Source organism: Dunckerocampus dactyliophorus, chromosome 2 (genome assembly GCF_027744805.1).
Source record: "Dunckerocampus dactyliophorus isolate RoL2022-P2 chromosome 2, RoL_Ddac_1.1, whole genome shotgun sequence".
In the NCBI taxonomy this organism is placed as follows: Eukaryota; Metazoa; Chordata; class Actinopteri; order Syngnathiformes; family Syngnathidae; genus Dunckerocampus; species Dunckerocampus dactyliophorus.
The window spans coordinates 25,152,510-25,167,925 of NC_072820.1; the positions used below are offsets into that span (position 1 = coordinate 25,152,510).

At 37.9% G+C, this 15,416-nt stretch overlaps 1 protein-coding gene across 2 annotated transcripts in view; it reads left to right on the top strand.

Annotated features, from left to right (window-relative positions):
* LOC129173307 (xenotropic and polytropic retrovirus receptor 1 homolog) overlaps nucleotides 1-15,416 on the top strand; it is a 52,570-nt gene that overhangs the window by 2,506 nt on the left and 34,648 nt on the right. For both annotated transcript variants that reach the window (XM_054764095.1, XM_054764104.1), the window contains exons 2-7: nucleotides 3,074-3,125; nucleotides 4,454-4,555; nucleotides 4,671-4,894; nucleotides 7,013-7,162; nucleotides 10,444-10,527; nucleotides 12,788-12,869. In XM_054764095.1, the coding sequence (XP_054620070.1) occupies nucleotides 3,074-3,125; nucleotides 4,454-4,555; nucleotides 4,671-4,894; nucleotides 7,013-7,162; nucleotides 10,444-10,527; nucleotides 12,788-12,869 (694 nt within the window). The remainder of the gene's footprint in view (nucleotides 1-3,073; nucleotides 3,126-4,453; nucleotides 4,556-4,670; nucleotides 4,895-7,012; nucleotides 7,163-10,443; nucleotides 10,528-12,787; nucleotides 12,870-15,416) is intronic.

The window sequence follows — 15,416 nt, forward strand, 5'->3', positions numbered from 1 at the left end:
TAATCTCACTGATTTGCGCTCTGCTAATGTTACCTTGTCTCAGATCTTCCGGAGATGATGCAACATATAAGATGTGTTGTTGTGGTATGTGTCATATTACAACAGATACACTTCACGGTGTTGAACTTGATGTTTAGCCACTTTTTTCACATGTTTTTCACATTTTTTTAGACTTTGTTTTCCTTCTCTTTCATTGCCTTGTCGCTTTCTTCAATCTTCCCACACCTTCAAACATCCGCTTCCTTCTTCGTCCTCTGTGTGGGTGACAAAGGCAATTCCTCGATTATTTTTTGTAATCAAGATACTGGTATTATTCGAGGAATCGTTGCACCCTATATATCCTATATATCGACCCATCCATCCATTTTCTATGCTGCTTGTCCTCATTAGGGTCATGGGGGTGTGTTGGAGCCTATCTTTGCTAACTTTGCTAGCTAACTTTGGGGGAGAGGCAGTGTACACCCTGGACTGGTCGCTAGCCAATTGCAGGGCACATATAGACAAACAACCATTCACACCCAATTAACCTATCAGAGTCACCAGTTAACCTAACGTGCATATTTTTGGAATGTGGGAGGAAACCGGAGTACCCGGAGAAAACCCACGCATGCACAGAGAGAACATTCAAACTCCACACAGAGATGCCCAAACTGAGATTCGAACCCAGATCTTCCCGATCTCCTAACTGTCTGGCCAACATGCTAGCATGTATGTCCATTCATGCAATATATTACTTAACATTGTTTTGAAGTTTAAAAAAACCCCCATCATTTTTAAGGTGTGGCGGCTTTTATTTTGTCGTGGCGCTGCGCCACAGTCAATTACTTTGTAGCGGAAACCAAGAAGACGTGATTGTTGACAAAAACACGATGTGGCAGTGAGATCAACACAGACACCACCTTTGTGTTTTGCTATGAGTAATTTATTGAATTCCATAGTGTTTCTCTCTTTATCAAAATGCTGCCACTTGCTACTTTCTTAGGCTCCATTGTGGCTTATTTTGCAGACATGAGCAATAAGAAAAACTATGAGGTGAGAAACAAGATTGAGAGTCACTAATCACACACTCAGCTTAGTGTCATATCATTTTAACTAAAAGAAAATAATGTGTTTTTAGTGTTGATAATTGCTCCATACGGTTGACAAAGTGTCTTGTTGTCCATTGCGTCAAATGTGAAATATGTGCATACTGTATGTCCTCTTCTCTTTCGCCCACCCGCAGACATTGAAACCAGTAACTTGTAACAACATAGCATATGATATGGTTTTCAGACAGAAACTCCCAACAGCCCTACCTCACAAGACAGTAGTTCTAATTGGATCTCCACTGTAACACAGCCTCGCCCCCTCGCCCACAAGCAGCTAAAATAGCTGTGATTGGATATATTCCCAACTTGTCCCTAGAAATTCATTTCTGTCAACATTTTTGCATCGTTTTTAATCGTCGATCAGGCTGCAGCTAACTGTTATTTTCTTAGTTGATTAATCTGAAGCTTGTTGTTTTCGATTTATCAATTAATCTTGGTCTGCAGCATACCTGTAATGATGCAGAAATGCTCATCAATGTTTTCCACAGTCATAGCGGATGTGTTTTGCCAAAAACACAAAGATAATAGGTCTGCTTTCTTTGATGACTAAGAAAAAAAAAGAGAAATAAAAATATTCACATTTGAGAGGCATTTGAGAGAATATTTAAATAAAAAAAAGATGAATGGAATACCAAAATAGTTGTCGATTTAAATCAATTAATTGTTGCAGCTCTGTTCGTTGACAAAACAGTTAGTTAATTTCGTCATAGTTTTTGCGAAAGTGCATTTGTTTTGATTGAATGGTCTCATTTTTCATATGAGAAAAATAGTTGATAAAAACTATGATGAGAATTACTAGTCAATAAAGTGAACACTAGTCACATCATCAGATAAGCCCGCATCACCAGTGAGCGCACTCCATGAGTAGTTACACATGCCCGTGGCAAAACTTTGCCTCCGCCATGATTTGTATTGTAGTATGCTTTTGATCATGAGCTGTTCCTTTCCTTCTTCATACTTTTCCCATCCCATACCACTCCTCCCATCATTGTCAAACAAGACAGTGTTCGGAGGTGCCACTGTATTAATACAGTCCTCCCTTGCGATCGCGGGTCAAATTTTGCAGCTTCACTTTATCACGGTTTTTCAAACATATATGAATTAGTAAATCATGCTGTTTCGGGTTTGAATACAGCCTATTAGTACAAAAAAAATGCTACTTTTATATATGTTTTGCCTAAATTAAGCATTTTCAAGCATAAAAACAACTAAATGAACTAAAATAGAAATAAATGGCATTAAGAAGACACATTCAAATTGTGAATATAGTATAACATTGGTCACTCGGTGTCAGTAATGTTACTGTCATGTTCGGTGAGACACACAAGAACCAGACTTGATTGCTGGAACAACAGGCTTGCAGGTTTGAAGGATCTCACAACAGCCACAATAATAATAACATAATAATCATAATAATAATTATCATAATAATAAATCTGCGATTGGCTGGTGACCAGTCCAGGGTGTACCCCGCCTCTCGCCCGAAGTAAGCTGGGATAGGCTCCAGCATGCCCCCGCGACCCTAATGATGATAAGTGGTATAGAAAATGGATGGATGGATAACACGGGCTACTGCAGCCATAACGCACACCAAGCTAAAACTTAACCCCCAACGGCACGTCCTGTCCTCCACACATCTGGAATTCCTTTATTGCAACACACAATTATTTATGTCTGAAATGGCTTACTTTGCCTGATTACATCTACTATATTAGTTAATAGGAATGCAAAGGTGACTGTAGGCGTGTTATTTAATGTCTAGAGGACTCTAACAATGATAAAATGCGTATTTAGAAGGTCGTAAACAGGTTTTCTATGCCATAACTACGAAGATATTCTATTTATAAATAAGGAATCCTACTCACGGTCGGGTCTGGAATGAATTAACCATGATTAACAAAGGATTAAGGTAATCCAAAGATGAATATAAATCAAAGCACTGTATTGATCATAAATTCCTATGTATTGTTTTTGTGTATATTCAGGCTTTCAAAGAGATGCTGTATGCTGCTCAGGACCAGGCCCCATCAATTGAAGGTATTGTCTTTATTCTCTCTTTCTCTCTCACACACAGGGCAGGACAATAATTCTTGATGGCATGTACCAATTATGGCCCGTCTTCAAACGGCTCTGTTTACAAGCAGGACCCTATTGAAACTGCAGTGTTTATGAGGACCTGAACACCAAGAGATAGCGATGCCGAAAGCCCTCTTGAAAATGCTTTGTTTCTTCATCGTTGCTAAGGCCCGAGCGCCAAGCGATGCAAAAGTCTTTTTTTAAGTTTATTATTAAGGCCTGAGCACTGAGCCATGGTTTTCCGGGGACCCACTTCAAATTGCTTAGTTTTCCCTTTTTTTTTCTTAGGCCAAATGAATCACATTTTTTGACGGCCTTCCCATTTGTAACAAACTCACGAAACGTTGCAAAGCCGCTCATCTTGAATGTGAAGGTGAATATTTACATCTGACGGGGGTGCTGTGCATGACACACTGACGTGAGTCAGTAACCCCACTTGGAACTTTTTGAAAAATCAGCCCCTGAAGAGATATATATATATATATATATATATATATATATATATATATATATATATATATATATATATATATATATATATATTACGTTACATTACGTCGATCACGAGCTACCGGTAGATCGCCAAGGTAGTTTGGGTTGATCGCGTAAACGTCACTTTGTAATTGTCATATGACATCAGTCAGCTGACATTATGCTCCCCTCCTGATTCGCGCTTGCTCCCCTGCGGCGTTTCAAGCTGCACACGAAGATGCAACTTTCATCTTTATGATTGTGATTATGGAAGAACTAACTCTGCGGTAAGATGTCTATATCTTGGAAACACTCGCATCAAGCATGGCCAAAGTAATTTTTGAAGTGATTAACAAGAACGGTGGAGCTACTCATTACTGAGTCCTACTGAGAACACTTTTTGTTCTGGTTTGGAGAGTTTTTTGTTATTTTTTGAGCGATGGTCTTAAACTTTTGATCAGCTGATAAACAGCCTATTTCAGTTTACACACACACACACACGCACACACATATATACATACATACATACAGCATATGTACATTGTATATACATACACACAATGTTGGCAGGTCTGTCTTTGAAGTAATTGTTTCCAAAAAGCCACATAAACTCAAAGACACTCCAAAACATGACAGCCTCATGTAAGAGGCATATTTTCCCAAATGTGTCAGTCAAACTCTAAAATTATGTCTTCAAGGGCTATACAGAGTCTCACTGTAATTTCAAAGTACTGATCCTTTTTTATTGTTATGCTACTTTTTTGCTAATTATTTGTCTGGTTGTGATTGTTGACAAATTTGGACTTGTCTTTGTTTAGTCACAGATGACGACACCGTTAAAAGGTACTATGCAAAGTTTGAAGAAAAGTTCTTCCAGACATGTGAAAAAGAACTGGCCAAGATTAACACATTTTACTCAGGTAATACCATCTCTTGTTAACATGCAGTTCTGACTATGAGTGGTGCTAACTCTTCCAGACGATATTTCATTCTATGAAATGTTATATTTCCTGTTTGTTTTCGTCTGTCTTGCAGAAAAGCTGGCCGAGGCTCAACGGCGATTTGCCACACTCCAGAATGAATTGCAGTCATCATTGGATGCTCAGAGAGAGATTGCAACAAATGGCCGTGGTCTGCGAAGGAGGAAAACCGTGTTTACCCTATCACAGCAAGAGAGATGCAAACACAGAAACATTAAGGACCTTCAACTGGCCTTCTCTGAGTTCTACCTCAGTCTGATCTTGTTGCAGAACTACCAGGTGCAAAGGCCATCATGATAGCGGAACCCCAAAAGTTGAACAGTTGTTGTTAGTTAGTTAGTTAGTTAGTTAGTTATTTGTATAACGATTAATTCTTGCAACAGTTTGATTATCATTTTCCTTGGTTGTCACTGGACCCATGAATGATATGTGGTTGACATTTGGTTTCAGAGCTTTATACAAGTCAGAGCATAAAGGTCAAGGTCACAGCAACGTCACACAGTCCGTTTTATTGTATTATTTTATTGCAGGTTAAAATTATGTCACAACAGGCACAATAATAATAACATAATAATAACACTGGGTACTGTTGAGGCTGTAACCCACAATAAGTTAAAACTAAACTCTGAACCCCCAACATCACTTCCGGAACACATTTACTGCAACATACATGAGCACGAGTTTTGTTTGCTTTTAATGTCAGGTGTTTTTAATGTACAGTGCCTGACAAAAGTCACTTATCCAAGCTGTTGGAACAATAAATACCTTTTAGTTGCTCATTTGGATTCAGAAATAGCTTATATGAAAGACAAAAGCCTCGCGATTATACTTATTATAGCAAAATAAAGTCTTGTATCATTCATTGAGTTTTATCATTTACTTTAACTAGGGAACAAGGTCAGATTGTACTGACACAAAAGTCTTGTCGCATACCAAAATAATGTGCGGTAAAAATTTGTTTTCCTTTGAAAGCAGCAACATGCTACAAAAACATGAAGTTAGGGTGCCTTCAGTAAGAAGAATTAATATCGTGTATGACTTCCGTGAGCTTGGAGGACTCCATCCATACGTCTCAGCAATGACTCAAATAACTAATTGATAAAATCATTTGGAATGGCAAAGAAAGCAGTCTTGCACGACTCCCAGACTTCATAAAAATTCTTTGGTTTCTTCCAAGCCTCCTCCTCCATCTAAACCCAAATACGCTCAATTATGTTCATGTCCGGTGTCTGGGCTGGCCAATCCTGGAGCATATTGACCTGACTGTTTTCTGGGTGAATCTTGGGTTTATGCGGGTTCCAACGGGTCTTTTGCACTATTTGTGGTGTTTGGGATGCAGTTTAATGAATGATTTAACAGAAAAATTTACCTTCTGCCACTTTTTCACTGTCCATTCTTTCGCCAAGCTGTGGGCCTTGGCAAATGCAACACCATTGTTTAGTTGTCTCTAAATCCGTGTTGCCCATTACCTTCCAAATTACAGGAGAGGGCAAATTCTTCAGTGGGATGGCTCTCCTTCTCACATGAAGAAGGTCAAGATGCTCCAGGATTGGCCAGCCCAGACACCAGACATGAACGTAATTGAGCATGCTTGGGGTTAGATGGAGGAGGAGGCTTGGAGGATGAAACCAAAGAATTTTGATGAAGTCTGGGAGTCCTGCAAGACTGCTTTCTTTGCCATTCCAGATTATTTTATCAATTAGTTATTTGAGTCATTGCTGAAACGTATGGATGGAGTCGTACTGTACGTATATAATATTATTACCAAGGCACCCTGGCTTTATGTTCTGATGTTTTTATAGCATGTTTGTGTTTTCTAAGGAAAATATCATTTCTACCATACATTAGTTATGTATGCGAAAAGCCTTTTGTCCAAGCCCAATCTGACCATTTACTCCCAATTAAATGATAAAACTCAATGAATAATAAAATACTTTATTTTGCTATAGTAAGCATAATTTAGAGGCTTTTGTTTTTCATAAAAGCTATTTCTGATTCCAAATGAGCACCTAAAAGTGAAGTTATTATTTATTGTTCCTACGACCTGAATAAGTGACAAGACTTTCGTCAGCCACTGTATTATTTTCTCTTATATCTAATATATTGGGTATATATGAGTGTTAAGGTGACTATAGGGGTGTTATTTTATGTCTGGAGGACCCTAATAATGTAAGCTACGAAAACATTCCATTTAGAAAGAAGAATCCTCCTTTGCGGAAATTCACTTCTCACAGTTTGGTCTAGAACCAATTACCCGCGATAAGAAGGATTACTATATTTCAGTACATAGTAAGTCCAGGAAAGGTAGCAGTCCGATATGCTGGACTGGACTCCTCTGCTTGCTGATAATATCCATTTATTTATTCTTACTGTAATTTTACTTTTTTTTTTGTACAGAACCTGAATTTCACAGGCTTCAGAAAGATCTTGAAGAAGCATGATAAGATTTTGGATACATCACGGGGTGCTTACTGGAGAGTGGCCCACGTTGAAGTTGCTCCATTCTACACTTGCAAGAAAATCACCCAGCTCATTTCTGAGACAGAGGTAAGGTGATTACACGTTATCATCAAGAATGTAAAACAAAACAGTGTTTGCAAGCATATTCCATGATAGATGAAAAAAATATCGCAAACATTTATTTTTTATAAATGTTAACTGGCTTTTTGGTAACAGGTCATCTAGATGAGTGCAGTTTTCGGGCAGGGCAGTCTTTAGTCTTTTCAGATGGATATTCCCCTATAACACTGCTTAAAAAGCGATTGAGTTTACAAGAACAAGACAAGACTTAAACATTAATTTTAAGAAAAATCCAATAAAAAAATATGAGTCAAAACAATGCAGGTGCGTTTTGAAATGTTTATTGTCCCACAAATTGACACTCAACATTTTCTGAGACCAAATAATATATATAATATATAATAATAATGATAATAATATTAAGGCTGTCAATTGATTAAAATATTTAATTGTGTTTAATTGCATTTTGTCCATAGTTAACTCGTAATTAATCACAATTAATTGCAGATAGAAGTTTTATCTATAATAAGTGTACCTTTTGAAAGGAAATTTTAAGGTTTTTAATACACCTATCTACATGAGGCTGGATAATATGTTTGCTTTTTGCAAATTTTTGTGGATTAAACATTGTTTTTTTTTTAAACAGCTCAACACAAAAGGGACCTCAAAATATAAAAAAAACAAACAAACACAATGTACAACAAGTAGACATTGGTAAGATAAACTGTCCATCACTTACATAACATTCTCTTGCAGCAAGTAATCTCATGAAATATAATTGTGACTAACATTACAAGTAAACGTTTGGAAAAACACCAAACAACTACCGTATATTCCGGTGTATAAGCTGCACCCACTAAATTTAGAGGAAAAACTAGATTTGTTCTTATATAAGCCACACCTATGTATAAGTCGCACATGTCCACATCATAAAAATGGCATATTGTGGCGCACATAACTTTGTGAGGACCAGTCAGCTCTTTATTTGACAGGAGCCAATAATGAGCTATGAAAAAACTCACGTCAAGCTTGTCAACCCCTGAGAAATTGCAGGAGGTCATTACTCAATATACTGTAGGTTTGACTCATAGTTTCATCTTAAACAACATTAAACTCATCACACAGCAACTGACACTCAAACGTTATACCTCCAGAAATATAGAAACATGTATCAGTACGAGTTTTATATGAAAACAACCCCAGCATTTTAAAGTGTTCCATAATGCAATGGTTGAGAAAACCATTTCATTGGAGGAGCATAGAAAATGGCGCTGCAGTGTTGCTTCTGTCCACCAGAGGGAGCCAGAGGATCCGGAGCCCAAAGCAAAAAGAGGGAAGCTGACGTCATTACAGCGCCCCAATGAATGCGTTGCTCAGACGCAATGCCTTATGGGAAAACTTTAAAATGTTGTTTTTGTTTTATTTTAAACTGCGACTGGGACATGTTTGTATATTTACCGTATGCACCTTTTGAGTATTAAGTTGCGGTGTGATAAATTTACTACTGTTAGTAAAGGGTTCTTTGAAAGATTGTATATATACTGTCCTCCACTGACTTCTAATGGGTTGTCAAGCTTGTTATGAGTGCTCTAATAGCTCCTGATTTGTTCCTGCCGAATAAAGAGCTATTTTTTAAATTTATTTAACCCATTAGTAATAGTCCTGAAATAAAGGAGATTTAACCATAAATTTGCCTCACCATTGTATAAGCTGCAGGGTTCAAATTTTAAGCAAAAAGTAGCAGCTTATACACCGGAATTTACAGTAAGTGAAATGAAAACAGGGTGTTGGAAAAAAAAATATTGACAACTTAAAAAAAAGAGTTCAAGAACAGTCAGTAGTTTACAGAAGTAGGACACTGTAGTTCAGTTGCAAGTCTTGTATGTTTACAAGTTTCTCCCCGACAAAACCCACAATGTCGACGAAACGTTCTGCCGCCAAAAGGCAGAGGAGGATGCTAACCAATTGCACAAAAGGTTGAACTTGTGGACATGCTGAAGGAATGTAGAAGTTTCGCGGCTGTAGGGCGCAATTATGGAATAAATGAATCTTTGGTTTCAGGAGGACTCCAACAGGAGGAGTACTGCAGCAATATGTTTTAACAAGGTTACAAAAATGCTACAGTACAATGGAATGGTGCCAGGCTGAAAGGGCACGGTCAGAGGAGTGAAATATGTGCGAGTCACTTAATAATTTCTTGTGTCCAACCTCATAGGTTGATCATTTAAATGAATTAAAGCATTAAAATCAAAAAGGATGGTTTGAACTTTTTTGAGAGCGTTTGAACAAGAGAAATGTGAGAAAATGTTAGTGCCTGTCTGAGAAAAGTTTATAAAGTGCATTGTGAGGGGTTTTACAGCCTTAGAACATATATAATAATTGTAAAAAAAAAAAAAAAAAGTTGGTTACTTAGCGGATTTCACTTGTTGCGGACTATTTTGGGAACCTATCCCCCACGATAAACGAGGGAACGCTCTACTTCACTTTTTTTTCTTTTTTTTTTGTTTGTTTGTTTGTCCTGTCCTGCCATTAGGGCAGATAGTATTGGTGATCTAAATGCCCTCACGTGCATTTCGTTTGACAGACTACCAGTTGCTTGTGGGAAAATACATGTTACAAAAACCAGTTCCACAACTTTACAACTTTACAGAGTGAAAGGTGACATATAAAAGGAAATTTTGCCTTATTGGGCTGCATGGTGGCCTAGTGGTTTGCATGTTAGCCACACAGTAATCTGGAAGATTGGGTTTGAATCTCTGTTGGACATCTTTGTGTGGAGTTTGCATGTTCTCTCTCTGTGTGGGTTTTCTCGAGGTAGTCTGCCTTCCTCCCATATTCCCAAAATATGCATGTAAGGTTAATTGGCGACTCTAAATTGTCCATAGTTATGAATGTGAGTGTGAAAGGTTGTGTGTTTATATGTGCCCTGCAATTGGCTGGCGACCAGACCAGGGTGTACGCCGCCTCCCGCCCGCCCAGCATACCTGCGACCCTACTGAGGATTAAGTAGCATAGAAAATAAATGAATTAATATTTCATTATTATATTACTATTATACACTGTCATAATATTAGTTTATTTGGTCTCAAAAATGTTTATCTATTAGCGTCAATTTGTGGGACAATAAACATTTCAAAACGCATCTGCATTGTTTTGTGACTCGGTTAAATAAAATGTATTTGTCCAGTCATATATTTTTTAATATTATAATGGCATCTTGTCTTGTTCTCTTGGACCCAATCTCATGTATCGTCTTGTCTCGTGAACTGGGTGTCTTGTGACACCCCAACGTTTTTTCTCCCTTTCAGGCATTGGTCACAACAGAGTTAGAAGGTGGTGACAGGCAGAAAGCCATGAAGAGGTTGAGGGTACCTCCCTTAGGCGCAGCACAGGTCAGTCCCTCAGATAGACATATACATTATTAGTCAAACGTTTGGACACACTTCCTCATGCTATTTAACGATGGATAAAGTGTGTGCAAACTTTTGATTTTTAGTATAGATTTCCAGTGGAACCTTGGTTAATTTCCTCTTCGGTTAGTGTGTTTTTTGGTTAAAGTCAGAATTTTACTGCAAAATATTTTGCCTCGGTTGGCGTAAATTTTCCAGTTAGCGCACAATATACCGTGTGTCAACCGTGTTCTTTTTTTTTTATCACAAATGTGTTAGCAGCCTATTAGCTTGCACACAAAATGGCAAATGGAACCACCATGTCACTTGTCTATGATGTCATCACAAGTAAAAAAAAATGTTCACACAAAACATATTTTTATAGTTTTACAATTATAGTTGTACATGCATAAAACAATTTTAAATGCATATAAATGATAACTGAAAGGGATACATTTAAAGGAAAACTGCACTTTTTACATTTTTTTTTCCATCATCCACAATCATTATAATTGACAAGAACACACATCTTTCTGTTTTCTGTGCATACTAAAGATATAAAAACAGCTAAAAAGAGACAGGTCATTACTGCATGTTATGGGACACACCTATGCCGCCTACAAAGACTGCTATTAAAACACCTCCAAAAACCTCCAACAAGGTTTTATGGATTTCTGTACAAGCTGTAACCATCTAGTAACAGGTACATTCATGATAACTTGTAATACTTGCGGTATTTTGTCTGATGTTGGTCCTTTGAAGCATTACCGGAACTTCCTTGATTTCACATAGCAACATAGAAACCAACGTCTACACCTCGCGTTAACTTTTACAAATTAAAAAAAAAAAAACACAGTAACAGTCACGGAAGCTCCAATATGTAGCTTTACCCTTTGGTAGTGGCCTGAGGCGTTGTGATGCGCTGCGGGTGAGTGTGTGGTGAAGCTAGTCGCTAGCTGGCTAGTAGATAGCCGGGGTGGTGTGGCAAAGTGTCAATACGCCAATGACGTAGTTCGATCGGCGTAACAGTGTTAATAATAATAATAGTAACAATGTTGCTGTAGGTTGGTTAATATGTACGTCACATTATATGTAAGCTTTAGAGCTTGAACACAATCTGATTTCTTTGATTTTGAAACAAGAAATACCAATATTTAAAATGCCATCATTCGTGTAAGTGCAAAAATAGTTATTCTCAAGAAAGTTATATATCGATATCACCAATTTATAAGATTTAGTACGTCTACAGGCACAATAAAACAATTACTGTATTAAATCGGTTCAAGCCAACCTTTAAAAAGCATGCAATCACCTTTTTCAATTGTGTTCGGCTCAGTGTTAGAAGATGATGATGCCAGAGGGGAGGGGGGCATGTTACACCAACAAGGAGACAATTTTTCCCAGGAGTGGTCGGACAACCAAAATTACCCCTACTACACAGCGACGACTCATCCAAGTGGTCACAAAAGACCCCACAACAACATCCAAAGAACTGCAGGCCTAAAGTCCAGAACCGCGCCACCGGTCAATAATCGGTGGGTGTGGGGTTATGGACTGTTTCAAATTATGTCGTCCAGTCTCAATGAAAAGTCAAATTTTCCGTGCCTAATTTTTGTTTAAATGCGAGCTGCCCAGTTTTGCCAGCTCTTACACGAGAAACAAGCAACCAGCTCTCTGAAAATAAGCTTAAAAAACAGGCAAACCACCACATTATGTGAAACAGCAGCCGCTTTTTATTGATATACATAGTCTATGAGCAAGAATGTAAAAAAAAAAAAAAAAAAAAAAGGTCTAACCACACAGCAGTACCTCATTGTATTTAAAGGAGCATTACCCTGTATAATATCACGGTTGTTTCTCAAATCGTTGCCACTTCATTTGCATCCCCTTGGTATTTTCAAGAGTTATGCAGCTACACTTTTTTGGCCCCTTTTGCCTGAGGAAAACAAGCTGCCTAATAATTATGTACACTGTGTGTTGGGCGCTAAGGAAAAACTATTGGCCTTTTGGAGTGTGAGTGAGGTACAATCAGGCTGCCAAGCATAATTCATATTTTTTTAAAATAATTACTGAAATGTGACTTTAAAAAAACAAATAATTAAATCATTTAGTGGTCAATAAATTTGGGCTGTCAATCTATTCCACATTCTGACCACGATCAATTGCAATTTTTCGCCTTCTGTGCTATGTTTATGTACACCATACAGCATGTGTACAGTTCCAATCAAAATCTGTTTGTTACAGCATTTCTCTCTTCTTCTAGCCTGCTCCTGCTTGGACCACCTTTCGGGTTGGACTTTACTGTGGGGTTTTCCTTGTCCTAATGGTCACTGTTATCATAACAGGTATTACACTCCCAATTTCAATCGGCCATATTGTTTACTGTTCATTGTCGTCTTTTTATAATAATTGAGTACTTGGCTCACTTTTTAATCTTTGGATTGTTGATGTGTTTGACCTGATCCCATGCATGATTTATTCTGGATAACACACAGTACAGGTGCATCACATTGAATTAGAATATGGTACAAAAAATATTTAATTTCAGCAGTTGATTTCAGAGAAGACCATTTAAAGGCTCAAGAAGCCTTGGTGGTTTCAAGTTAATTTGCTGATTGTGCGGAAGTGACAACAGAGGTTTGCAGTACTGAACTTTTTCACAATAATAAAATTGTATGGGATACAGAATTTGGGGATTATACTAGCTGTAATCTGTAATCTAATTCATAAGACTATATTATTGAAATATTTCGCTCTTAGTGTAGTGAAGCTATATGATATGAATAGGGGTGTTATTTCATGTCTAGAGGGCTCTAATAATGGTAAAAAACGCATTTAGAAGGTCAACAGGTTTTCAGCCTTTAACTACAAAAATATTTAATTTCTTAATATTGAATCCTATGAGTATTACTACATCAAGCAAACACAGGTGCATTTCAATACATTTTAATGTGCAGTGGTCCAATTCAAAAAGTATATACTGTATTTTTGCATTTCTGTCCCAGTAGGGGGCAACAGTTCTCTTCTCCTCAACCGGCAGCGACAGATTGGCTATGAAGAAGACAGAATGTGGGTTGAGAGAGGAAAATGGCGAAACACGTGCAGAAATCGAGCAGAGACAAAAAAAAATACAGGCAGCTAACACTGTCACAGAGCTTGTCTTGCGGAGGATCTGCCTTTAGTAGTGACGCGATCGCAAAAGATAGAGGTGACCTGGGTGACGTAGACACAAATGCCGTTGACAATGGCAGCCGAAACAACAAGCTAATGGTTAGTGTTGCTGAGCCATGTGGCGCGACACCGGAGCCTCACACCGGAAGCAGTTCAGAGTCGGGTGACTCAGAACCCGAACCTGATTCTTCTGACGAGTGGCTGCCGTCTGGATCGGTCAGCAGCAGGGATTCAGCCCCACATCCAGCAGACCCCACCGTCACTCTGCTTGAATTTGCTTATCTGCACAAAATGCTAGTTTTCTCTGTTTTTTGGGCAAAATCTGGTGTTTTTGCTGAAACTACCCTATGTTCTACCGCCAATATCTAAAGACCCAAAAAGGCTAGAAACAAACTTTTCTGATGAAAGAAGAGAGTCTGAAGTTTCTTTAGATAGTTTCAATGTTTATGTAGTCCTAAAATGCAATATTCTGTGAGTCTTGAAAGTTCAGCAAAAATGCCCAAAAACTCTGGCAGTATGGAGCTTTCTGCTCTGAACATGGCTGGCAGTCAATGAGATAATAAAATAATAATCTACACAACAAACTAATGGCTGGTCATCCACTAGTGGGAGGCGAGTGTGAATGTTGGTGTATGATCCTCCGGATCAGGGCCAATGCCATTTTTTTGGGTCGACCAGTTTACTTTTTTGTTCCATAACCCACAGGACGTTACTGCATCCAACCTCAGCAGGGGTAGCACGCTGCGAAGGCCTTGCTTATGCACTTCAAAAATGTAAATAGAATCCACGTTCTTGCCAAGATTTTGGCTTTTAAAGGCTGTGGTCTTAAACATTTGATCAGTTGATGAACAGTCTATTTAACTTTAATGCTTGTGTGCAATAAATTGCTTATGCAATTTTTTTGTCTCACTCCCATTTCTGAAACCAAAATAACTAAATCCATAAATGATTAATAAATGATTCATGGTTGACTATGGGCTATTAGAAAATAATAAAAAATAATCAAAGACAAGTTATCTGTAGTACTCTGGTCACTAGGTGTCAGTAATTTTACATCTTTATATAGCATCTATCTATCATGTATGAGACATTACCTTTGATTACATAACCTTAATTCCTCCCATTCCGTGTGGAAGTGGTACGTTTTGGCGTCTTACTTTGTCCATCTTCCCCGCTCCGTTTGAACGCCTTTCTTAAGTGTAGAATAAATAAATCAGAGCTAACTAGTTAGCTCATTAGCTCGCTATGTTTAAGGCGGTGACCGTATCTCGTGTCCCTGCAATGATTCCATAGCCTGCCATTATAGTTGCGCAATGTGCTGTAAGCAAAGAACAATAGGAGTGTAAAGGTAACTATAGGGGTGTTATTTCATGTCTACAGGGCTCTAATAATGGTAAAAACTGCATTTAGAAGGTCAACAGGTTTTCAATCTTGAACTACAATAATATTAAATTTCTTAATATTGAATCCTATGTTGCGGAAACTCACTTATGGCGGTCAGGTCTGTTCATAAAATGCAGTAAAAATGGACATATCCCAGACATAGTTGCAAATGGTGATTAATCATGATTAATTTGAAACCTGTGATTAATCTGATGAAACATTTTAATCATCAGACAGACATTTTATTTGGTACATTTGGTATAAAATGCTGTTTTCCTTGACTTGACATACTTTTTAAAGATGATTAAACTCCTGATTGCAGAATGATAACAACTAAT